The sequence below is a fragment of the Moschus berezovskii genome, chromosome 10, assembly GCF_049115385.1.
Source record: "Moschus berezovskii isolate FMDL1 chromosome 10, NW_MosBer_1.0, whole genome shotgun sequence".
NCBI lineage: Eukaryota > Metazoa > Chordata > Mammalia > Artiodactyla > Moschidae > Moschus > Moschus berezovskii.
The window spans coordinates 103,641,642-103,668,229 of NC_142469.1; the positions used below are offsets into that span (position 1 = coordinate 103,641,642).

At 43.2% G+C, this 26,588-nt stretch overlaps 1 protein-coding gene and 1 pseudogene across 2 annotated transcripts in view; one reads left to right on the plus strand and one right to left on the minus strand.

Annotated features, from left to right (window-relative positions):
- The window catches only part of PLG (plasminogen), a 49,476-nt gene extending 23,290 nt beyond the window's left edge, over positions 1-26,186 (minus strand). The window contains exons 1-9 of the mRNA XM_055433560.2: positions 26,123-26,186; positions 21,196-21,331; positions 19,823-19,929; positions 15,644-15,758; positions 13,465-13,604; positions 11,685-11,805; positions 9,876-9,994; positions 7,895-8,057; positions 7,045-7,190 (exon numbers count right to left, since the gene is read on the minus strand). Of these exons, the coding sequence (XP_055289535.1) occupies positions 7,045-7,190; positions 7,895-8,057; positions 9,876-9,994; positions 11,685-11,805; positions 13,465-13,604; positions 15,644-15,758; positions 19,823-19,929; positions 21,196-21,331; positions 26,123-26,171 (1,096 nt within the window). The 5' untranslated portion in view covers positions 26,172-26,186. The remainder of the gene's footprint in view (positions 1-7,044; positions 7,191-7,894; positions 8,058-9,875; positions 9,995-11,684; positions 11,806-13,464; positions 13,605-15,643; positions 15,759-19,822; positions 19,930-21,195; positions 21,332-26,122) is intronic.
- On the plus strand, positions 2,642-6,104 carry LOC129561134 (catenin beta-1 pseudogene; annotated as a pseudogene). The gene is made up of 2 exons (XR_016038466.1): positions 2,642-5,121; positions 5,424-6,104. The product of XR_016038466.1 is annotated as a catenin beta-1 pseudogene (transcript).
- Positions 26,187-26,588: the final 402 nt, after the last annotated feature.

Sequence of the window (26,588 nt, forward strand, 5' to 3'; positions counted from 1 at the left end):
TGGTGTGCTGCAGTCCATGGGGTCGCAAAGAATCGGACACAGCTGAGAGACAGCACAGCACCAGGTGCCCAGAGTCTAAGGCTGAGAGCAGACCAAGAAGATAGAGAATGCCTACCTCCACCAGAAGCTTAGCACTGAGCAACAAGAAACAGTAGTCTATCAATAGGGTCAGGTTGAAAGTGTGGAGTGGCTCCCACCTCTGTGGTGCAGGCATTACTGATGACTAAAAGTTGAGAAGGGATTAAGAATACTGAGAAAGCTCTTCAGCACCCCAGACCCAACTCTAAACACAAGGTGACTGCTCCTCACCACTGGGGCGATTTGAAACCTATGGTTCACATAGGGAAAAGCAGCAACAACAAAACCTACATCCCTTTCATCTGCTAATTATATTAATTCAGTTACCCACACAGCGTATTGATAAAAGGCTGCCCATTGCAAAGTGTAAATAATATTTGCTTCAATACCTATTGTTTCTCTACAAGTAAGTCCAAGCATTGATTAAACATTACAAGACACACACACACAAAAAAAAAAAAAACGGGAAAAAAGCCACTGTTGAGTGATAAATAATCAGCAGAGCTGGACTCAGAGCCACACAGAGATGTGGGATTATCAGATTGAGATTATAAAGTTCAGTTCAGTTCAGTCACTCAGTCGTGTCTAACTCTTTGCGACCCCATGAATCGCAGCATGCCACGCCTCCCTGTCCATCACCAACTCCCAGAGTTTACTCAAACCCATGTCCATCAAGTCAGTGATGCCATCCAAACATCTCATTCTCTGTCGTCCCCTTCTCCTCCTGCCTTCAATCTTTCCCAGCATCAGGGTCTTTTCCAGTGAGTCAGTTCTTCACATCAGGTGGCCAAAGTATTGGAGTTTCAGCTTTAGCATCAGTCCTTCCAATGAATATTCAGGACTGGTCTCCTTTAGGATTGACTGGTTGGATCTCCTTGCAGTCCAAGGGACTCTCAAGGGTCTTCTCCAGCACCACAGTTCAAAAACATCAATTCTTCAGTGCTCAGCTTTCTTTATAGTCCAACTCTCACATCCATACATGCCTACTGGAAAAACCATAGCCTTGACTAGACGGACCTTTGTTGGCAAAGTAATGTCTCTGCTTTTTAATATGCTGTCTAGGTTGGTCATAACTTTCCTTCCAAGGAGTAAGCATCTTTTAATTTCATGGCTATCAGAGCCACCCAGAGATGTGAGATTATCAGATTGAGATTATAAGTTAATTGTGATTAATATGTTGATGGATTTTGTAGTAAGTACCATACTGGTCAACAATGTGCATGGATAGATGAAGAATGTCAGCAAAGATGGAAACTGTTTTTAAAAGAAGAATAAAATGATCAAATGTAAACACTAGAAATAAAAACCATGTTATCAGAGATGAAAAATTCCTTTGATGGGCTGATTAACAGACTGAACAGAACTGAGTAAATGATCAGTGAACCTGAAAACAGATTGACAAATAGTATCTGAACTGACACACAAAGGGGAAAAAAGAGTGGGGAAAGAAATAGAACAAGCATATGAGAGAGATGAGACAACGTGAAGTGATCTAACACTGGGTGACTGAAGTCCCAAAAGGAAACAGAGAGAGCAGGGGAAAGAAATGTCTGAGCAGTGATGGCTGAGAATTTTACAAAAGTAATGAAATCAGTAATCCACAAACACAAGAAGCTCAGAGAGCTTCAAGTAGGATAAGCACCGTAAATACATAAGGAGACAAACAGACTCATGTAGACGCAGTGTAGTCAGCTGCTGAAAGTGGAAAATGAGAGGAAGTCTCAAGGCAACCAGAGAAAAAGGAAATATTAAATGCAGAGAAACTCAGATTTCCATCAGAAACTATTCAGAACAGAAGGCAATGGGGAAATATCTTTAAAGTGGTAATGGGGAAAAACTGTCCACCCAGAATTCTATACCCAACAAAAATTGTGTTTTAAAACTGAAGGCAGGATAAAGGCTCTTCCTGACATACAAACGCTAAAAGACTTTATCATAAACAGACTTGTGCTATGAAAAATGGAAAAGGTTAAGTTTTTCACAGGAAGAACATGCCATCACATGGAAATTGGAGAACCAACATGAAGAAATGAAGCATAGAAGAAATGGTAGAAATAAATAAATAAAAATAAATATAAGACTTTTCTTTCTAATTGCTTTAAAACATGACTGATTCTTCAGGGCAAAAATAGTATCAGTTAATTGTGAGATTTATAAAATAATAGATGTAAACTCAGAACAATAGCATGATATTTTGGGACAGTAAATGTTGCAATGTTGTAAGTTTCTTACATTATACATCAAGTAAAATAATATTATTTGTAGGTAAAATGTAAGTTAAAGATGCATATTGTAAACATTAAATAGATAGTAAAATGAGGTAATAAAAGGCAATACAAAATACTCAATTAAATCAGAGGCAGAGAAAGATAAAAGGAACAAAATTCAAATAAGACAAGTAGAAATAACTAAATTGATGGTAGATTTAAATCCAACCATGTTAACAATGATGACATTAAATGCAAATGGTCAAGCCTTGGTCTGTGGCAGCCGTGCCAGCCCGGCCCCGGGAGCGAAGAGCGAGGGGAGGCGGAGACGGAGCCAGGTGGGAGGAGCAGCTCCGGTCCCGCCGAGCCGCCAGCGCAGGCCGAGGACGGTCGCACTCCCGCCGCCGGAGGAGCCTGCTCCCCTGAGGGTCTCTGAAGGACACCATACTACCATTTTGAAAATCTTGCGTGGACAATGGCTACCCAAGCTGATTTGATGGAGCTGGACATGGCCATGGAGCCAGACAGAAAAGCAGCGGTCAGTCACTGGCAGCAGCAGCCTTACTTGGACTCTGGAATCTATCCTGGTGCCACTACCACAGCTCCTTCTCTGAGCGGTAAAGGCAATCCTGAGGAAGAGGATGTGGATACCACCCAAGTCCTGTATGAGTGGGAACAAGGGTTTTCTCAGTCCTTCACTCAAGAACAAGTAGCTGATATCGATGGACAGTATGCAGTGACTCGAGCTCAGAGGGTGAGAGCTGCTATGTTCCCTGAGACGCTAGATGAGGGCATGCAGATCCCATCTACACAGTTTGATGCCGCTCATCCCACTAACGTCCAGTGTCTGGCTGAACCATCACAGATGCTGAAACATGCAGTTGTAAACTTAATTAACTATCACGATGATGCAGAACTTGCCGCGCGTGCAATCCCTGAATTGACAAAACTGCTGGATGATGACGACCAGGTGGTGGTTAATAAGGCTGCAGTTATGGTCCATCAGCTTTCTGAAAAGGAAGCTTCCAGAGACGCCATCATGCGTTCTCCTCAGATGGTGTCCGCTATTGTGCGTACCATGCAGAACACGAATGATGTGGAAACAGCTCGCTGTACTGCTGGGACCTTGCACAATCTTTCCCACCATCGTGAGGGCTTGCTGGCCATCTTTAAATCTGGGGGCATTCCTGCCCTGGTGAAGATGCTTGGTTCACCAGTGGATTCTGTATTGTTTTATGCCATTACAACTCTCCACAACCTTTTACTGCATCAGGAAGGAGCTAAAATGGCAGTGCGTTTAGCTGGTGGGCTGCAGAAAATGGTTGCCTTGCTCAACAAAACAAATGTTAAATTCTTGGCTATTACAACAGATTGTCTTCAGATTTTAGCTTACGGCAATCAAGAAAGCAAGCTGATCATCCTGGCTAGTGGTGGACCTCAAGCTCTAGTGAATATAATGAGGACCTACACTTATGAGAAGCTGCTGTGGACCACCAGCAGAGTGCTGAAGGTGCTGTCTGTCTGCTCCAGTAACAAGCCGGCTATTGTAGAAGCTGGTGGAATGCAAGCTCTAGGACTTCACCTGACAGATCCAAGTCAGTGCCTTGTTCAGAACTGCCTTTGGACTCTAAGGAATCTTTCAGATGCTGCAACTAAACAGGAAGGGATGGAAGGTCTTCTTGGGACTCTTGTTCAGCTTCTGGGCTCAGATGATATCAATGTGGTCACCTGTGCAGCTGGAATTCTTTCTAATCTCACTTGCAATAATTATAAGAATAAGATGATGGTGTGCCAGGTGGGTGGCATAGAGGCTCTGGTGCACACGGTCCTCCGTGCTGGGGACAGGGAAGACAGCACTGAGCCTGCCATCTGTGCCCTTCGTCATCTGACCAGCCGACACCAGGAAGCTGAGATGGCCCAGAACGCTGTTCGCCTTCACTATGGACTATCTGTGGTGGTTAAACTCCTACATCCACCATCCCACTGGCCTCTGATCAAGGCTACTGTTGGATTGATTCGAAATCTTGCCCTTTGTCCAGCAAATCATGCACCTTTGCGTGAGCAGGGTGACGTTCCACGACTGGTGACATTCAGTTGCTGGTTCGTGCACATCAGGATACCCAGCGTCGTACGTCTATGGGTGGAACACAGCAGCAGTTTGTGGAGGGAGTCCGCATGGAAGAAATAGTTGAAGGTTGTACTGGAGCCCTTCACATCCTAGCTCGGGATGTTAACAGCCGAATCGTTATCAGAGGACTAAATACCATTCCATTGTGTGTGCAGCTGCTTTATTCTCCTATTGAAAATATCCAGAGTAGCTGCAGGGGTCCTCTGTGAACTTGCTCAGGACAAGGAAGCTGCAGAAGCTATTGAAGCCGAGGGAGCCACAGCTCCTCTGACAGAATTACTTCATTCTAGGAATGAGGGTGTGGCAACATATGCAGCTGCTGTTTTGTTCCGAATGTCTGAGGACAAGCCACAGGATTATAAGAAGCGGCTTTCGGTTGAGCTGACCAGTTCTCTCTTCAGAACGGAGCCAATGGCTTGGAATGAGACGGCTGATCTTGGACTTGATATCGGTGCCCAGGGAGAGCCTCTTGGATACCGCCAGGACGATCCCAGCTATCGTTCTTTTCACTCCGGTGGGTACGGGCAGGACGCCTTGGGGATGGACCCCATGATGGAGCATGAGATGGGCGGCCACCACCCTGGTGCTGACTATCCAGTTGATGGGCTGCCAGATCTGGGGCATGCCCAGGACCTCATGGATGGGCTGCCCCCAGGCGACAGCAATCAGCTGGCCTGGTTTGATACTGACCTGTAAATCATCCTTTAGGTAAGAAGTTAAACAAGCCAGTTTGGGTAAAATACTTTTACTCTGCCTACAGAACTTCAGAAAGACTTGGTTGGTAGGGTGGGAATGCTTTAGGCCTATTTGTAAATCTGCCACCAGAAAAGATACGTACTTTGAAAGATGTCTTGGAACATTTGAATGTTCTCAGATTTCTAGTTGTTAGGTGGTCATGTGTGGAAGTTATTAACTTTAATGTTTTTTGCCACAGCTTTTGCAACTTAATACTCAGATGAGTAACATTTGCTGTTTTAAACATTAATAGCAGCCTTTCTGTCTTTATACAGCTGTATTGTCTGAACTTGCATTGTGATTGGCCTGTAGAGTTGCTGAGAGGGCTCGAGGGGTGGGCTGGTATCTCAGAAAGTGCCTGACACACTAACCAAGCTGAGTTTCCTATGGGAACAATTGAAGTAAACTTTTTGTTCTGGTCCTTTTTGGTTGAGGAGTTACAATACAAATGGATTTGGGGAGTGACTCAAGAAGTGAAGAATGCACAAGAATGGATCACAAGATGGAATTTATCAAACTCTAGCCTTGCTTGTTAAATTTTTTTTTTTTAATATCTGTAATGGTACTGACTTTGCTTGCTTTGAAGTAGCTTTTTTTTTTTTTTGCAGTAACTGTTAGTTTTTTAAGTCTCTCATAGTGTTAAGTTATAGTGAATCCTGCTACAGCAATTTCTAATTTTTAAGAATCAAGTAATGGTGTAGAAACACTAACTCATAATCACTCTAATTGTAGTCTGATAAAGTGTAACATTGTGTAGCCTTTTTGTATAAAATAGACAAATAGAAATGGTCCAATTAGTTTCCTTTTTAATATACTTAAAATAAGCAGGTGGATCTATTTCACGTTTTTGATCAAAAACTTTATTTGGGATATGTATGGGTAGGTAAGTCAGTAAGAGGTGTTATTTGGAACCTTGTTTTGGACAGTTTACCAGTTGCCTTTTATCCCAAAGTTGTTCTAACCTGCTGTGATAAAATGCTTCAAGAGAAAATGCGGTTATAAAATGGTTCAGAATTAAACTTTTAATTCAAAAAATTAAAATAAAAATATAAAAAATAAAGAAAAAATAAAAAAATAATAAATGCAAATGGTCTAAACCTCTCAAAAGAGAAAAAAGACATCCAAACTCTAGTAAAAATAGAGCTGCAGTGGCTCTGTTCATATCAGCAAAAGTAGCCTTTAGAACAAGGACTATTTCTAAGACATGGAGAGATATTACATAATGATAAAGGGGTCATTTCTTTGCAAAGACAAGGATCCAAAGTGTGTCTTTGCCTGACAAGGATTTCCAGAATACATAAAGCAAACACAAAACTGAAAAGGGGTAGATGAATGCACACCTAACTCCACCGATCATCTCTCAGGAATCAACAGAAAAGGAGACAGAAAATCAGCAAGGATTCGGGAAAGCCACACGAGATGAACCAGCTTGACCTCATCGGCGTTTGTAGAACACTACACAACAACAGAAGCCAGATTCTTTTCAAGACCTCGTAAAACATCCACCCAGACAACTTTATTCTGAACCATAAAATCAGCCTCAACAAATTTAAAGTGAATGCAAAATACACAGCTAATGGGAAGCTGCTGCATAACAGGTTGCTAAACGCAGTGCTCTGTGACAACCTAGAGGAGTCGGGGAGGAGATTCAAGATGGAAGGGACATAGGTATACTCACGGTTGATTCACGCTGTTGTGTGGCAGAAGCCAACACAATATCGTAAAGCAATTGTCCTCCAATTAAAAATAAATTTTAAAAAATAGAATACATGAAATCATAAGGCATGTTCTCTGCCCACAACACAATGAAACCATTTCCAAAGCTACTGCGATGCATCTGGAATACAAGAATACGGCGCAGTGGTGCCCTCAGTAAGCTCCCACAGCCCCTCTTACCTGGGGCATCCACACGTTCCATGGATAACGGAGAGGACTCGCAGGACGGGATCGTGCAGTACTCCCACCTCACTTCTCTGTTGGCTGTATAGCACCATGGGGCTGTCTCCCCATCAGGGTTACGACAGTAGTTTTCCTCCAAGTTTCTGAAAAAGAACGGACTGTGAGTTTGGCTTTCCAAAAGGCTAAAGAAATAACAAAGGGCACACATGCTTCTTGGTGGTGATACTGGCGGTGTGTCCAGCTGATTCTCTAGAACTCTACCAACTGAAGAGTGGGTGGAAACGTAAGCCGAGTGAGAGTCCATAGAACTATGGCAGGATGCTTCTCTCGGGTGAATGACTGAAATGTGTTCCTTGACTGTGAATCATGAAGTGAGATAGATCTTTCTGTATGCATCAGGCACTGTGCTGCATGCTGGAAACACAGTGGGTGTTTTCTACACTGTTCTTGCCTCCTAAAGCATATATCATAGCCCTCGAATTTGTGTTCTCAAACCTTACTGTACATTTCATACAAAACCTTGCTGAAACCCACTCCTGAGGTCACTGATTTAGTAGATGGACAAGAGGGTCTCCCAGAATTTGCATTTCTAACAAATTTCCTGATGATGTTGATGCTGCAGGCCCGGGAAACCACACTTTGAGAACCAGTTTTTAGGAAAACCAGCGCTAAACGTCACTTCCCTTGCAGGTGACGTGACCAGTTTTCATTCCCAAAAGCTTTAAGCCGAGGTTCCTATTGTCACTAAAACCAAGGCACATCAGGGGGATCTTGCTGCCATCCCATGACAAGGATGGAATGTTTCATTCCTTCCCTTGACAAGGAAATCAAACAAGAGCAGACTCACTTGCAGGGAAAGTTTTCTGGGGTCCTGTTATGTTTGTGGGGCGTCTGCTCGCTCCAGCGCTGACACGTGTGCCCGGATACAGTGACGGCCACTGTCCCTCGATAGTTTCCGCCGCTTCCCTTCAGACACTGATACGTCGGCCCAGAAGATGGCGGGGGTGTGGCTTAAATGGGGAAGATACATTAGTGAGTGCTTCTAAGTAAAGAAGGCACAGGTGGAAGTTACGGGAGGTGGAGGCAGAGAGGGTCAGCCTGTCTTCTTCTCCTCTCATCCTGCCAGAATCCTGCATTTGAATGTTGTTTATCATTTTTCAGAAGAAGCCGATGTGGTAGAATCAATGTTTATGAGACCCTCTTATGAAAATGGAGAAGGCAATGGCACCCCACTCCAGTACTCTTGCCTGGAAAATCCCATGGACGGAGGAGCCTGGTAGGCTGCAGTCCGTGGGGTCGCTAACAGTCGGACATGACTGAACGACCTCACTTTCACTTTTCACTTTCACGCATTGGAGAAGGAAATGGCACCCCACTCCAGTGTTCTTGCCTGGAGAATCCCAGGGAAAGGGGAGCCTGGTGGGCTGCCATCTATGGGGTTGCACAGAGTCGGACACGACTGAAGCGACGCAGCAGCAGCAGCAGCTTATGAAAAACCCCTCCAGGGACAAGACCCTTGGAGTAAATGCTTCTGTCTGTATTCTCTGTTTTCTATAGTCTCAGTTCAACAGACACGGTGAGGCTCAACCCGTGACGTATCCTACCCCAAATCTGCACATGTGCCAATGAACCAGCTTCCTTTCTGAAGAATAAATTACTCACTAAGCACACATAGCTAGCTGACTCCCAGTATTCCACAAAGAATGACAACAGAGAGAGTCCATGGGAAGAAAGAAAATAGTGTCTCCAAGGAAAAGGGTATGCAGCGAGAAATCGAGAAATTCTTAAGACACACTGTCATATGTAAAACAGATAAGCAAGGACTTACTGCACAGCACACGGAAGTATATTCAATATCATGTAATAAACTATAATGGAGAAGAATCGGGGGGGAGAGAATACAGATATATGCATACGTGTGTATAACTGAATCGCTTCGCTATACACCTGAAACTAGGACAATGTTGTAAATCAACTATACGTCAATTTAAAGAAGGAAAGCCTCGAGGGAAAAAGAAGAGAGAAAGAGACAATGATGTTCATAAGGAGAGTACTGAGTCACTTTAGTCACTTCAGCGTGGCCGTCTGAGTGGAGAATAGGGAGCCAGACCTCAGGACCCACTGAGTCCTTTTAACAGTCTCAACTGTCCTTGTTCAGTGCCTTGCTTCAAATCCTTATAGAAGGAAAATATGACAAAACTGCTTTTTTCAAGTCGTTCCTGCTAGGTCTACCATTTCATCTTCTCCCCCAGACCTCTCTTCTCCTACCGCTGCCTCCCAAGTTGGCCACATGGAACAACTGTACTTCCTGAGACAGCACTTTGCTTACAATTAGAAAGAACTCGGTAAAGCATCTGTCTGCAATGCAGGAGACCCGGGTTCAGTCCCTGGTTTGGGAAGATCACCTGGAGAAGGAAATGGCAGCCCACTCCAGTACACTTGCCTGGAAAATCCCATGAATGGAGGAGCCTGGTAGGCTACCATCCAGAGTCAGACATGACTGAGTGCCTTCACTTCACTGGTTGATAATGAAATCCAGGTACCAGAAGGTGTGGATCTGATTTGCCTTTAGCACTAGAGAACGGGAGGGTACCAGAGATCACTCCCAAAAACCTATATTCCTCTGTACTCAAAAGAGGCAAAAGAGGACCCCCCAAAAAAAAACCACAAAAAAAGATGCTCTGATCAATTACATATAGGAACCAATAAACTGCTTTAAAAGAGTAATCACATCCCATAGGACTTGTGGGGCATTTTCCAGGCACAGCACTCTTGATTCCGAGAGAACAGGCGAAGGTCCCTGAGGACTGGGTCGGAACCATACTTACTGCATCTCGGGATGTCACAGAACTCCCAGCGCTTTTGGGGGTCGGTGGTGAAACACCACGGGCGGGGCTCCCCGTCAGGATTACGGCAGTAGTTCATATTCAGATTCTTGCTTGGAAATCTGAAGGTGCAAGAAGGACTTTAACAGCACTGGACATTCACATTCACAGATGAGAATCATTTCAAATGAGCAAATACTGAGCACCTGCTGTGTGCTAGACACAGTCAGGCACCCAAGGAGGTGACCGGATGAAGGTTATCCTCAATGTGATGACCATCTCATAAGAAAGATCAGCTGAGTGTTCCAAGGATTGCTTTTCTAACAGTCTACATCTGCCACAATCATGGAACAGGATCAACTTTATCATTTGCGCCATCTGGAAAACCTATGTCAGCCAACTTCAATGAGTCAGCTGCAATTAAGAGCAATTTTTAAAACACAAAGTACTCACTGGCCAGAGATAGTTATTTAGTAAACAGTTCAGCCTAGAAGTTGGTGTCTTTATAGGTTAAAGGAATGGTCCTTCTAGTCTACCCAGTTCCGATCCTGCTAATCTTTAAACTTGTAGAAACGGGGACAGATAAGCTATGTCCCTGCGTGCAGGCCAGGGACCCCCACCCCCACTCCAGCAGGGACCAAGTGACAGAGCCTGTGAGATGAACACCATGCCTCATGTCCCTCTGGGCTCATTTCACGTCCCTTCCTGAGACTATAAATGCTTTGTCAGGATGAGCAGAGCAACTGGCAGTGGCTTAGGCAATCTTCTTCCAGTTTCTGGGAAGTAAATTTAACCAATTCTGAGGCTGGAAGCTTTCACTGTGTTTCTTCTTTGTAGTACAGCAGGGAAAAGAAAATGACAATAGCGGTGATTTAAGACATCTATTTGAAGCAGGAGGTACAGAAACGCAGGGGAGCTGTTCTCCACACTGAAATCTGTGACTTACTCTCTTTTCCTATAAGTTTTCACAAGCCCCATTATAATCCTATAGTCATCATAGAATGAAGAGGACAACCAGAAGCAGCTACAGAGAGGGAGGTGTTTTAAGTACCATTAACGTGAAATAGGAGATGCAGAAAACTGTCCCCTACAATTCCCCATTACTTTCTAGATCGGGGACTCTTATTTCTACTGTAGATTCATGACGGCCTTTGAGTAGCTAGTGAAAGTTAGGGATCCTCCCTCCCATAAAAATACACTGATACAAACACACGTAAAACATTGAGGAATTCACAAAGCCCTAAAGCCCACCCACAGATCACAGGGTAGGAAGCCCTGAATCTCATCAGCATGAAGAAAAAGAAAAGAATACAAAGAGGAGGGCAGTATTCGGAAAATACACAGGTGAGATGTGTATACTGTATGTGTGTAGATGCGCATATCTATATTTCTTACATTTAACCTACAGATTAGCCAGGAATCTGGTTACAGTGCAAATCCAGACTCAGTGGGGATGAGATTCTGCATTTCTAACAAATGCTTAGGTGACAGCACTCGTCCATGGACCACATTTTGACTGGTAAGAATATATACTTCTAAGGGAGGGGGTATATGTATACCTATGACTGATTCATGTTGAGGTTTGACAGAAAACAGCAAAATTCTGCAAAGCAATTATCCTTCAATAAAAAAATATATTAAAAACAAGAATGTATACTTCTTTTGCAGTCATGTAGGAAAATGCAAACCTTGAAATTCAAAAACATCAGGTGTGTTCACTTTTTGAGGAATGCTAAAATACCTAGATAATATTAAATTACCCAGAGCATTGCAGAGTCTTAAACATCTAGTTTCACTGCCAGGGAGACTTACTTGGAAGGAATGTATCCGTGGGCATGTGGGCTCTGAGAGTCCCAAGACTGGCAGTCACGTCCGGACATGGTCTTGGCAATCTTGCCCTCATAGTTTTCCCCGCTGCAATGCATACACTCATCTGGGAAGAATGGAGGAGAAGACAGAAACTGAAATGAAGGAAGCAAAAAGGGTAAAGACTATACTCTCAGAGATGTCTCAAATGAAGGGAGCAAAAAGGGTAAAGACTATACTCTCAGAGATGTCTCAAATACCTTTGCCACTTGTTCGCTGGTAATTTTCCACCAATTACCTAGCAACAAAATTGGCAAAAAAGGCTTAATTTTCTAATACAACCTAAAATGTCATTCTCTTTTTCAAATGGTAGAATTAGCAGATGTGGTCAATACCTTCTCGACTATTACAGTTATGACCAAATCCAGAAACTCCATAATACTTTGTCTTCAAGGTTGGCTACATGTGTTGGTCCTTGGTGGTTGTGGGGAGAGATTGCGTATAATCTCAGGAATCTGTAAATTCTCTACTAGAATTTTTTAACATTTGAGGTCTGTCTTCCAAAAAATTCCTATGGAATTGTTCTGATTGAATGCATGCTCGCTCAGTCACATCCCACTCTCTGTGACCTTGTAGGCTGCAGCCCACCAGGCTCCTCTGTCCAGGGAATTTTCCAGGCAAGAAGACTGGAGTGGGTTGCCATTTCCTTCTGCAGGGAATCTTCCCAACCCAGGGATGGAACCCGCATCTCCTGTGTCTCCTGCATTGGCAGGCAGATTCTTTCCCATCGAGCCATCAGGAAGCTCTCTCTGATTGTCTGGAAAACTGCTAAAAAAAGCCAGCATCCTCTCAGGATTTTAGTGCCAGGGTTTTTGCTTGTGTTCGTGACCTCGAGAGAGGAACAGTATTCACCTAAAGGGACAATGCTTCTCTTTTTATTATTATTGAGAAGCATGACTGGTTGTTTTTCTTTCTTGCATCCCTGTAAAATGGAAACTTTGCAATGCTTAATACAATGTGGTATAGCAGAAGAACATAAGACTTGAATTTTTATGTGGCAATAAGGAAAACAGAAGCAGACCTGATATAAAAAGGACACCCTCATGTCAGTAAAGGGCCAGATGACCTCATAACATAGTGTACAAATAAATAAAGATTGCCCATGGGTGGACTAGAGGAAGTGATGGGAAACTGAGCCAGTATGTACTCAATGATGTGGTTATGCAAACCCCACCTTCATTTATCCCCCATCGCATCAATAAATGTAACAGGAAATATGAAGTAAAGACCATTTTCCCGTAGGATACTTTACATTCTTTTAACATTGACTTTTGAAGTGTGCTCTTAAGTTGATTGTCCCATTGAAACAACAGATGACTGACGTAAAAACTGGTTCATTGCTTGGTTTCAACAACATGACAAAGTCTCCCACGTTAACTTAATGCTGCGTATTTGAATTGTATTGATTTTGTGGTTTTATGTTAACAGTTGAATTGCAAATATGTTTCTGGCTTAAACTGTGTCAGAGCTTTAAGCATAAGAAGTGTGCATCTAGAGTTTACATCTAGTTTTATATTTGTCCCTGTTGAACTACATGTAATAAAGATAATTTAGATCCATAATGGAAACTGCAAAATTTTGGTCTTTTCCCAGAGGTCATGTATTACTTGATGATGTCAAACACAGCACTAATTGATTATCAATATCCCCATAGATAATCGATTTACAGCAAATTACTGCACACATAAAGGGCAGAATAGGAAAACTTTTCCAGAGCCGCCCCGACCTTCGCATTCGGGAATGTCGCAGTAGTCAAATCGCTGGTCTGGATCTGTGGTGTAACACCAGGGCCCATTCACATCACCGTCTGGATTCCTGCAGTAGTTCTCCTCCAGTCCTGCCAGAGGAAAATTTTCAGGCGAAAAGCTGCGGAGGGTGGAAAAGAGTCACTTTGACTACATTTTAAAAATCAGCGTGTTATCAGCAGGGCAGGATGAGGGCCCCTCTCTCTTTCCCAATTGTGTCATCCTACTATATCCGGCTGTGTCCAACAGCACTTGTATCCAGTTTTCAGTGTCTCTTGATATAGCCTGTTCCGGAGAGTGGCTAATATCACTGTCATTACTGTGTGAGCAGCCAAATCTTAGAAGTAGAGTCAAAGTGTCTCATGTACAGTAGAAATTTAAAGCCCTCAAAGCCTGCCAAATTCAAGAGACATGCCAGACACCTGCTTTTGTCAGTTGCCCTTCTCTCTGTGAAAATAATAGAAGTTAATACCATTTTGTCTGTATGAACTCTGCATGAGGCATTATGCCAAAGTCTCTCTACATTCTCTAATGTAGTCAATAAAAGTCCCTATCAGGAAGGTGTTATTATTCCCACTCCCCAGATCAAAAAACCAAGGCACAGCCCTGTGAAACAGATCAAATCTCACCTAAGCTTGAGCAGTTAATAAATAGCATCTCAAGAGTTTAAAGTCAGATCTGTCTGATGCCAAACTCCACATCCTCTCTGAGGTGCGTCTAGAATTAATGGGACAGTGGGAGGATGGAGTGAAGCTCATTTTCAGAGATGAGCTGCTTGCTGTGTTGCAATGAGAAATTGGATTAAAAACCTAAGACTTCAAATCTAAAATGGCAGGTTTTGTTTCTGGTTCTTCTGTGTAGCTGTCTTTGGTAGATTCGGTGCTCTTGGGACTTCAGTTTGCTCACCAGTTGGGGTATAGATGACCAAGATTCTCTCTCAGACCCTTGCCATTCTATGACTTGGTCATTTGGTTTATCCTTTTAATCTTAATAAGCCTTAATGTGCTGGAAATAGGATACTTCATCTTGTTGTTGTTGCTTAGTCTCTCAGCTGTGCGACCCCATGGACTGTAGCCCACCAGGTTCTTCTGTTCATGGGATTTCTCAGACAAGAACAATGGAGTGGGTGGCCATTTCTTTCTCCAGGGGATCGTCTTGACCCTGAGATTGAACCCATGTCTCCTGCATTGGCAGGCGGATTCTTGACCACTGAGCCACCAGGGAAGCCCAGCTCCTAAGGATGGCTAAAGACAAACTGGGAGTGGGGAGGATCATGGACACTAAATTCCCACTTGATAAGCATTGTTAATGAGAATTTAATACCACCTAATATGGTTTTTCCCGTGGTCATGTATGGATGTGAGAGTTGGACTGTGAATAAAGCTGAGTGCCGAAGAATTGATGCTTTTGAACTGTAGTGCTGGAGAAGACTCTTGAGAGTCCCTTGGACTGCAAGGAGATCCAACCAGTCCATCCTAAAGAAGACCAGTCCTGGGTGTTCATTGGAAGGACTGATGCTGAGGCTGAAACTCCAATACTTTGGCCACCTCATGTGAAGAGCTGACTGGAAAAGACCCTGATGCTGGGAGGGATTGAGGGAGGGAGGAGAAAGGGACGACAGAGAATGAGATGGCTGGATGGCACCACTGACTCGATGGACGTGAGTTTGAGTGAACTCTGGGAGTTGGTGATGGACAGGGAGGCCTGGCGTGCTGCGATTCATGGGGTCGCAAAGAGTCGGCCATGACTGAGCGACTGAACTGAACTGAATACCATATTGGGCAAAGTATAAAAAATGACATTAAAATAAATAATAGGCAAGTTGCAAGATAATCTGTTTTTTGCAGTGTTGATGTGAACACGTTTGATTCAGACTGATTCAACTGTAAACATCATCATCTTTTCTTCTCTCAGCCTCAGCCTAGAATTCATGTTCTAGAATTTATTGTCCTAAATCTTTCAAAGATAAAAGCGTATACACAAGAATGCATGGAAAACAGCCGTTTCCTGCTTTCGTGCCATCAATTATTGAACAGCTCTGCACCAGCATCAGTAAGATTCCCCCCATAACTGCTAGTCACACGTTCTGATTTGAGCCAGAAATAACGGAATCATTCTGCGCATAAGAGGGGAACACGGAGACAAAAGAGAAAGTCTTACTTGGGTGCGTGTGGAGAAGTGGCGCTCCATTTTTGACAGGTGACACCACTTTTCGTTTTGGCTGTGGTCCCTCTGTAGGTCTTCCCATTTCCGGTCTTGCACTCAGAAAGGTAGACTGCAAGGAAGCCCAAACAGTGGTCAAACCCTTTCACAACAACAACAAAAAATCATAAGGGAGCCCTGCACTGCTTGGTCACGTTGTGAGAAAGGACACCGTTACCCACTATCTAAAAAGGCAGTGTGTGTGAGAGTTACTGCAGGCTTCCCTGGTGGCTCAGTGGTAAAGAATCTGCCTCCCAGCGCAGGAGATGTGGGTTCAATCCCTGGGTTGGGAAGATCCCCAGAGAAAGAAATGGCAGCCCTCTCCAGTATTCTTGCCTGGACAGTTCCCATGAACGGAGGAGCCTGGTGGGCTACAGTCTATGGGGTCGCAAAAGAGTCGGACACGACTTAGCAACTAAACAACAACAACAAAGAATTATAGTTAAGTGTGGGGCATTGATCCCTTTATCCAGAGCTCCTGCCCTCCTGTATGCCAGGCAGATGCTGTGTGCTGGAGGTGCTGGGGACAGTTGGAGTAGGACCTGCACATGTCCTGCCCGAGTGGAGCTCACATCTCAGTGGAGTCTGGGGCTCCAAGGTAATCAAGGACACAGATTGTGAAATAGGCAACCTCACAGCAACACGTGTAACCGAGGAAATAAATAGCATCCTGAGGCAGGGGACGGGAAGGGGGTGAGGGCTTCTTCGTGGAATGGTCAGACCTGCGGAGGCTGAAGGAGGTGCGAGCCACTTCTAGGCTCACGGTGGTATTTTAAGTGTGAAAAAAGTACCAAAGAGGGTAATACAGTTGTGGTCTACTCCATGTTTACAGAAGATGCTCTCAACCAGCCTCCATTTTAACAACTTACTGGTTACGCAGTGGGCCCCATCCTGCCTTTAAAACACACTGCCAGGGGCACCCCTGCAGCCCACATGCGGCAGGATGGGCATCTGTGGCTGGCAGGCCACTTTCAGGAGTGCTGACCCACTCTCTTCCCACAGGTTAGGTTATACATTTACCAAGAGTCAGTTGTTTTTATTTCCAAAACTTTTTATACAGCTCTATTTGATTACGGATGATCTAAACTGAGAAATGAAACGGAGAGGGGAAGGAGATTTTTTTATAAACTAAGATAAACAGTTTCAAGTAGTTGAAAGAGTAGAGTAGTTTTTTAAAATTATTATCAAGGGGCTTTCCTGGTGGCCCAGTGGTGAAGACTCTGTGCTCCCACCGCCAGGGGATAAATGTTCCTTCCCTGGTCTAGGAACTAAGATCCCCCATGCCACAGGGTGTAGCCAAAACAAATTGTTACCAAATCTGCTGAGAGCAGTCCATTCGTGTTGTTGATATGAGTTTGAGGGGAGGGGGATCATGAAAATATAAAGGAATTTTACAGTCAGATTGATTAATGGCTATCTCTAGACTTGCTCAAGTTCAAAGAGAAGGACAGATTATGGTAGATAATTCGTGAGTGTGGTTTGTACAAGAAATGCTCTAGATAACTTCTGTTGGTGGCTCCGGATTCAAAGAAAAAATGCCTCTGCTTTACGTCCAAAGGGACCAGCATAAGCTTGTATCTTCCAAGAAAATATAAAGTATTTAAAGTGTATTTGTATCATTTTGTATGATTCCCCACTTAGCGTTGTTTAATAGAGGATGCTTGTTTTACAATGTTGTGTTAATTTCTACCATTCAGCAATGTGACTCAGCCATAAGTATGTTTATATACATACATATGTATATATCTCCTCCCTCTTGAGTCTCCCTCCCAGCCCCCAGCTCACTCCTCTGGATCACCACGGAGCACTGAGCTGAGCTCCCGGTGTAATACGGCAGCTTCCCGCTACATAAAACACTATCACGTGTAAAATAGATCGCTCATGGGAAGCTGCCGTATTACCCAGGGAGCTCAGTTCGGTGATCTTCTGCTTCCCAGGTGGCATCGGTAGTGAAGAACCCGCCTGACCATGCAGGAGACAGAAGAAATGCAGGTTTAATCCCTGAGTCGGGAAGATTCCCTGGAATAAACCCATTCCAATATTCTTGCCTGAAAATTCCATGGACAGAGGAGCCTGGTGGGCTACAGTCCATAGGACAGCAAAGAGTCAGACACGACTGAGGCAGCTTAGCACACAGTGTATACATGTCAATGCTTTAAATTGATCGATCGATTTTCTGGGTAGAATACCTCTAACACGCCTATAGTAACTCCTGTAAACTCAACACTGTATAAAGATTGCAGATGTATCTTCATTAAGATAAATGATGCCAGTCTATATGTTACACTTATCAAAAAGGTAAACAAGGTATTCCAGAGGCCAGGGGTCAGGGGAGGGGATGCTCGAGCTGCAACTTGGGCAGTGAGGAGCCGGAAGAACAGAGGAGGGTCAGGATGAAGAAGCCTGTGCTCTGCCTGCTGCAGGAGGCACAGACGACAGCGCAGCACGCAAGGTCGGCTGAGTAACACAGCGCCCGGTAGCAAGGGGTGAGTATTTGGACTTTCTTCTAAGGGCACTGAGGGTTCGAAGCAGGGCAGTTCCGGACCAGCCGCTGCGGTGATGAGGGCGACTTTAGACCCAAGTGGCGGCAGTGGCCCTGGTGGCCAGTGGGGATGAAACTGACCTGAGAGTGACTGTTCCCAGAAGCACCCTGGCAGGTAATTTTGCAGCGGGTCAATATTCCACAGTAAAGACACAAGCACCCAAAAGTGACTGACTTTTGATTCTTTCCCTCTCTTTTGTTTGTATGTACCCGCCACAGTTTGTATAACCTTTGGCTCCTTTCCGTCACCCTGAAAACAGGCAACTCTTCAACTAGCCAAACAAAGCCTAGAGGTCAACCCCCTTGATCCTTCTGGTTAACCACTTACAGAGGACATGTTTAAATGGTAACGTTCGCACACAGAATCCCACCACCGTTTGTTAAATGTCTGATAGACTAGGTAAGCACATGTATCTCTTCCTTTACTCACTAACTGCAAGAACTAATAATGTCCACAGATAAACTTCAGATTTAATCTGCACTTGAGACTCAAGAATTAGAGCTCAACAGCGGACCCGTAGTGAGCTTAACAGATGCACAGCTACTTAAAACTAAGATGAACCACCATGTAGATATAATCCTAACCTAAAAAACACCTCTCAAAATCTTAGAGTTTGGTGGGGAAACTCGAGAGAACGTTGCAAGCTGTTGTCGAGAATACGTGAAACAGGATGCTTCTTGTCGTCTTCAACACTTGGGATGCAGAATATCTGGAGAGTAAAACTGCTATCAGGATAGCCCTGACACCTCGCCAACAACAGAGAATAGGAAGTAGCTGTGAAAGCATCGTCAGTCTCTTGAATCCCCGTACAGATACAATGAACTTGTGCACGTCTAAGAAGACACACAATTTCTGTAGGAATCTAGGCCATCTGTGATCCTAAACAACACAGGATCCAGAGTTTTTAAGGAAACTCTCGAAAATGAGCTGCCACTTCTGCACATTTTCAAAGTCCTGAACCATTTCAGAGACTACGGGAAATATAGGCCATGACAGAAAGAAAAGTAGAACTTGTAACAGTAAAACTAAGAATACTGTCTCTATTCAAATGTTACTGCAGATTGAAAACACCTCGGTTTTGCTATTGCTCCAGGCTTCAGACCACACACTGTGGTCCCTTGCAGAATGAAAACAACCAAGATCATAAGGAACTTGTGGACTCTTTTCTTCTTAAAAATAAGAAGAAAATATCTTTATTATTTAATACTTTAAATAAGATATTATTTAAATATCTTAATATTTAAATCTTAATATCTTAAAATAAAGTATTAAAACAATTAAAATATCAATATTTTAATATCTTTAAATAAGATATTATTTAGTATCTTATTTTCAGGGTCATACAGGTGGAAGTGATTTTGTCAATCCAATCCCTGCGTTTTGAAATCAAGAGAAATGAACCCTAAAAGGTGAAATGCTACGTTCAGGTTGGCATTGTGGGTTAGTGGCCAAATCTTCTGACTCCAAGTTCATTTTCAGGGCACCATAGCTCCTCCATTTGCTGGTCTGATAAATTATAGATGGTAACTGGGCTGGCGGGGAGGGAAGGGAGAGGGGAAGGAAAAGAAGAAGGAGAAGAAAACACTGCACATACTTCTCTTCTCGTACAGAATGACATCCCTCATCCTAAAGACCGGGGAGGTCTTGCTGTTCTCGGCCATTATGACACACTGCTGCTCTTTGCTGTGATACTGGAACGCCCTGCAGAAGAGAGACAGAAAACACCGTCCGAGTCCTTTGTTTAAAGGGACTGAAAACACCACTCCTATTTCCTTTGTGTGAAGCAATTAATAAGGAAGAAACTCTAAAGACAACTTTGGATGAATCAAGGAGCTCAGAACTACTTTCAGTTCAGCCTGGCACCACAGTGAAAGGACACAGCAACATGGTAGAGACTCTTTTTTTGTTCTCTACCTTTGCCTTCTTCCCCTCCCCATTTTTTTATGTTTTAACTGCTTTATTCTTTCTTCACCCATTTTTCTTAATGAAGCGCCAGAATATCTGCTTTGTGTGGGAAAGAAGCAACTGGGCTTCTTTGAACCCATTCCCGAGACGGTCCACATGGACGCCTCTAACTTCCACCTTGATGATGCCTCTGATTCTACCGCCTTCCCTAACGCCCCCCAGCCCTGCACTCGTCCTGTGTGGATATTAAGCCCGCCATCAAAGCCGTCCAAGGCTTCCTTACCAGCCCCATCTCCTATATGAACCTTTGCATCAGCTGACCCGGTCCCTCTCACAGATGCCCAGCCAGGCTGCCCTCTGCCTAGAATCATTCCTGCCTGGTCACTATTTACCAAGATTCCACACTTCAAAGCCCAGCTCAGTTCCCCCCAACTCCACCCCAGGCCTTCCCTGGTTGTCTCAGCTCTTAGGATTGTTCTTTCTTCTGAATCTTAACAGAAGAAAGAAAATCTTAATCTTGTTGATTTTATCAATATCTCACATTGGCTGTATTTTTTTCTAATTTTTTATATTTTATCCAGTTTCTGTGACTATACCATAAATACAAAGGGCAAGCACTGCTTTTGGGTCTACACAAAAATCTATCATATATACTGATTTTATATATCACATATAAAATCTATCATATATATATATACATACCAAATCACTGTATCTAGGCTTCAGGGCCCCTTAAGGTCTAGGACACTTCCAGTCACATGATCCTCAACAAATATTTACCAACAATGATGTTAAAAAGCTACAACTGGTAACAATAGTTGATGTCAAGTGTTAAATAATTTCCTTTTGGCGGCATTTTTCTAAAAGGGACACTAATGAACTTTCACAAGAAACTATACGGTTTCAGATACAGGGAGCAAATACAGATTCCAAACTCCAGCCTCATGAAATTCCTCTTAAATCCTATTTTCGTTGGTAAGTCCCTGAGCAAATTTCATGTGATGAACATAATGTGTCTCAGTCAACAGGCGCTCTGCGTAGGTGCAGTTGCCAGGAACATACCTGCAAACGAACTCTGTCTCCTCCTCACACTTTGCAGCACAATCCTCTATGCTTCTTCCCACCATGTTCTTCCGACTCAAACTAAGCAGGGAAGCCCCCTGGGTATTTACATAGTTGTCCAGGAGGTCTCCAAGACCTACAGAAGTAAAATTAAAATGGAGCAATTGGTTAATGCATCAACACCGCTGATAATTAATTATCATGAATTTGTAAATTATTCGCTTTGCATCAATCAAGTAAAATTTGCTGCTCGCTTAGGAAGCAACTGGGTGGCTGTGAATACAAATGACTAACTAGGAAAACAATTCCATGAATAGATGGCACTATGTTAAAAGGTTGACTGGATTGCTAGGTTAATAGATTAAAACTATTTAACAGTTTCCACATTACTACATTAATGGGTATGAAACCTTAAATAAGAAAAAATTTGATCGGCTTGCTAGTAATTGCATATCATGATGGAGCACTAGGAGACCACCCTGGGGCAATTTTGATGCTGATTTGTCCATCCCTGGGTCTAAATAGAATCTCAGTTCAGTTCAGTCACTCAGTTGTGTTAGACTCTTTGCGACCCTATGGACTGCAGCACGCCAGGCTTCCCTGTCCATCACCAACTCCCAGAGTTTACTCAAACTCATGTCCATTGAGTTTGTGATGCCATCCAGCCATTTCATCCTCTGTCACCCCTTTCTCCTCCCGGCTTCAAGCTTTCCCAGCATCAGGGTCTTTTCAAATGAGTCAGTTCTTCGCATCAGGTGGCCAAAGTATTGGAGTTTCAGCTTAAACATCAGTCCTTTAAATGAATATTCAGGACTGATTTCCTGTAGGATGGACTGGTTGGATCTCCTTGCAGTCCAAGGGACTCTCAGGAGTCTTCTCCAACACCACAGTTCAAAAGCATCAATTCTTTAGCACTCAGCTTTCTTTATGGTCCAACTCTCACATCCGTACATGACGACTGGAAAAACCCTAGCTTTGACTAGACAGATCTTTGTTGGCAAAGTAACGTCTCTGTTTTTTAATATGCTGTCTAGGTTGGTCATAACTTTTTAAATAGAACCTGGAGGCCCTTATTTGATTTCCCATAGTACAAACTTCGGTTGTGACAAGTGTTGCTTAAACAAATGTGACAGACATTCTCTGAATGGTTCCACCACCAGATACAAAAACTTTGTTGAGTTGATGATGTTGAGAAGAAATAAGACCTGGACTAAATCTTGACCATAATACACAGTCATTTTTATACTGGGCTTAGTACAGTGACCCCTCACTATTTATTTAAAAAGAAACCATTTTGGGCTCAATGATAACAGCTTTCTGGCATTTCTGAGGGAACTGCACAAGAGTCTGGTATGAATGGTGGTCTCGATTTTCTTCTAATATAGAATCTGAGTCACAAAGTCTATCTGAAGCTTGCTCTGCCCGTGGCTACTGCAGAGGGTGGCCAGGGGGTGCCCAGCCATGGTTCCACCACAGAGCTGCAAAGAGAACTCGGTGATCCAGGGGCCAACACGGCCCCTGAGACAACTGTGGCTCTATTCCACGCCTCGAGGTGCCCTCCTCCATCCTTCAGAATTGAACCAGCCATGCTCATAGCATGAGGGGCTAAAAAATGGTCAATACACTGGAGATGGCAGTTTCCTAAAGTTTGCCTAAATGGGATTAGGCAACCTGGGAACCTTGACCACTTTAGGGGGCGGAGCAGAGACCAAAGCCAAGTGAGTGGGTTGAAGAGTGACCAGGACAGGTGCGGGGAATGTCTTGGGAGGGCAAGTCTTTTCAGGAGGCTGCCTGTGGAAAGAGCATCTCCTAGAGGCCTGAAGTCTCAGGAATGTTTTAAAACTTTTATTTTCAATGTTTTAATATTTTAACATTTTTATTTAAAATATCGTTGATTTACAATGCTGTGTTCATTTCAGGTGTACAGAAAAATGATTCCGTTATACATGCATATTCTTTTTTAGATTCTTTTCCATGATAGGTTATTGCAAGCTATTGAGTACTGTTCCCTGAGCCACAGAAGTAGGTCCCCGTTTATCTATTTTATATATAGTATCCCAACATGGGGCTTCCCTTGTGGCTCAGCTGGTAAAGAATCTGCCTGCAATGTGGGAGACCCGGGTTAGTATTCTGGCCTGCAAAATTCCGTGGTGTTATACCCCAACATATAACATATATTTTATACATGCTAATCCCTGACTCCTAATTTATACCTCCACCTTCTGTCTGCTTTGGTAACCAGAAGTTAGTTTTCTATGTCCGTGAGTCTGTATCTGTTTTGCAAATCACTTCATCTGCATCGTTTTTTGTAGATTATGTGTATAGGTGATATCACATGATATCTGTCTTTCTCTGCCTGACTGACTTCAGTTAGTACAATCATCTCCAAGTCCTCTGGGAAATTTTTTAAGATGAGACATTCAGGAGCGTGTTTGGATACTGATGAAAATGATCCAGTAGGAAGGATCATTAAGGGCCAGATGCTCTTTCTCAGAAGGGCCATCCCTGACCACCGTGGACACATGCCTTGCTCAGGGGTGATGCAGTGTCCCAGACTGAGATAAAGCCACTCCCAGAGCCCATGCTCTCCCTGCCTCTGCTTTTCCTTCCTTAACCTAAGATTCTCCAAACTGGAAGGATGGATCCTTCCACCCTCGAATAGGAGTTGACTGATGTAGCTTAATACACCAAAAAGCGTTCAAGACATGCATCAAGATTATAGAGAAATGCATATTTAGACCCACGCTCAGGTCTTCATCCTGCATTTTTCTCCCAATCTGAGCTCTCCTTTCCAGAAACAGTTGTGCTTTGGTAATTTCTATAGATCAGGGTGCAGCTTTTTTTTTCTTTCTTTTTTTAAAATTAATTTATTTTAATTGGAAGATAATTACAATTTTGTGGTGGGTTTTGCCATCCATCAACATGAATCGGCCACAGGTACACATGTGTCCTCCCCCATCCTGAACCCTCCTCCCACCTTCCTCCCCACCCTACCCCTCTGGCTTGTCCCAGAGCACCAGATTTGAGTGCCCTGCTTCATGTATCAAACTTGCACTGGTCATCCATTTTACATACAGGAATATACATGTTTCAGTGCTGTCCTCTCAAATCATCCCACCCTTATAGGAAAGGGGAAAAAAAATCTCCTTTTACAACTGTTCTCAGTGAGAGGCAGATAAGCAGTTTGCATTTCACAAACAGCCAAGTCTTTTCTTTCAAACACACAAGCATGGGGGCACATACATACACTACTGTGATTTTTAAAACCCACATTATTAATAAACTGTGCTTGCTTTAGTCACAATATACATCTACATTCAGTCCAAAATATAAAAACAATTTTGTTACTGAAAAGATTTCTCTAATATTTCTTGGTCAATAAATAAACTGTATTACAACCCACTGTCAAATGAGCCCTAGAATTAAAGAAAGAAAATATGGGGATTTTCAACCTTTCAAACTAGAAAGAAAAAATGTATTCCTTTTGGGGATATTTGTTTGTCATATCAGCTCCTAAGGTAGGTCTCAGCAGGTATATGCTATGAAACATAATAATATAATTAAAGGTAAATTAATTAAAGGATAATAAAATTGGAAAGTTTCTTGTTTTGATTTCATTTATACCCTGGCCTGCTCTACTTTCAAAGAACTCTTCAAAAGATCTAATTTCAGTCTTTATAGGATATATTTTATAGAGCTCTTGTGTTTGCTTTTTAAAAATACATTTATTTTTCATTGAAGGATAATTGCTTTACAATATCGTATTGGTTTCTGCCATACATCAACGTGAATCATCCCTTATGTTTATTTTTAAAGCTTCAGTTCAGTTCAGTCATAGTGATGTCCAGCTCTTTGCGACCCCATGGACAGCAGCACACCAGGCTTCCCTGTCCATCACCAGCTCCTGGAGCTTGCTCAAACTCGTGTCCACGAGTCGGTGATGCCATCCATTTTACAGTGTGGAGTTAATAAAAGTGTTCTGAAAGGCACCGTGATGGTTGCACAACTCCAAGTACAGAGGCCCATGAGACCACATGCTTCAAGTGTGTGAACTGTATAGTGTGTGAATTATATCTCAATAAAACTGTCAAACAAAAAGAGCCTCAAAGACATGCTTAGAATATTTTAAAGAAGGGTTAAACAAAGTTGAAAAGGTGAGAACCATCGGAACCCTTCTCGGAAAGCCCTGACTGAAGTCCTGGTTTCTTCACCTCCCGGCTTTGGGAGTTCGGTCACTAAGGTGACTTTCCTAACTACAGATTTCCTCAGCTATAAAACGGGGATAAGTCTACTGCAATACCCATTGTATCAGCTAAATAGGCTGTTGATGCTAAACGACACACATGTGTCTGAATGGATAAAAAAGTGCCACTCCACCTCGGGCACTCAAGAGAGATTTGTTGAACTACTGTGTGTACATCGCCTGACTAAGCAATGCCTGTGTTTCTCCAGGCATAAGAAGCAAGCTAAGATGCAGGGAACAGGTCAACACAACCACACTGGTCAAAGACTGTGGTCAGATATATTTCATTGTTCACATCTGAAAGTCAGGAGAATAGGAAACCTTAACAAAAATGGTCTAGCTTAACCAAACTGGGAACCAGACACAGAGACCAACAACTTTTGGAGTTGTTAGCACTCTGGGCTATTTTTTTCAACTAAAATAGCCATCACTTGGGCTCCATCTTTTATAATGAAAGCGTCATTCATTATTTTCTCTGTCCACTTGTCCCCAGTATTCACATAAGGGAAACGAACCTTATTTCTTGAAGAATTCCTCCACCTTATATGCTGAACTGGGACTCTGATGAATCAAAAGCTAAATTCGGCAAGTTGCCCATAAAACTACGATGGCTTTATTTTTAACACATTGCTAGGGAAAAAAAAATGATTCAAGTGAAAAAAAAAAAAAATCTTTAAGTCTTACCTGATTTCAGAAATAAAAGAAGTAGGAACACCACCTCCTTACGTTCCATTTTGGGACTGGCCAGCAGCGTCCCGAAAACAGTGTGTCCCAGTCCCAAGATGTCATTGACTTACATGAGAGAAAACGCGCCCACAAACAAGATAATAACACAGTTAATCATTCTCTCGGAGGCCCACTGCCACTGTGCTCTGAGGGTTCAAACATTACCTGGACGGGAGGATCTTACAAAATGCTGATAGCGGAGTCTGCAATAGATGCTGGGAAGTGGTGGAGACTGCCCACCCCCAACCCAGCTGCCCCAGGCTGCTTCTGCCTCCCTGCGCACCGCAATCCCCAGCCCATCGTTTGCACTTATCTTCTTTCCTTTGCTCTTCCTTCTTTCGCTTTATTTGGGGTAAAACAAAAATTGCAACAATAGCTAACATGTGCTGAGAACTTTCCTATGCCAGACCTCCTGCATAGTTTC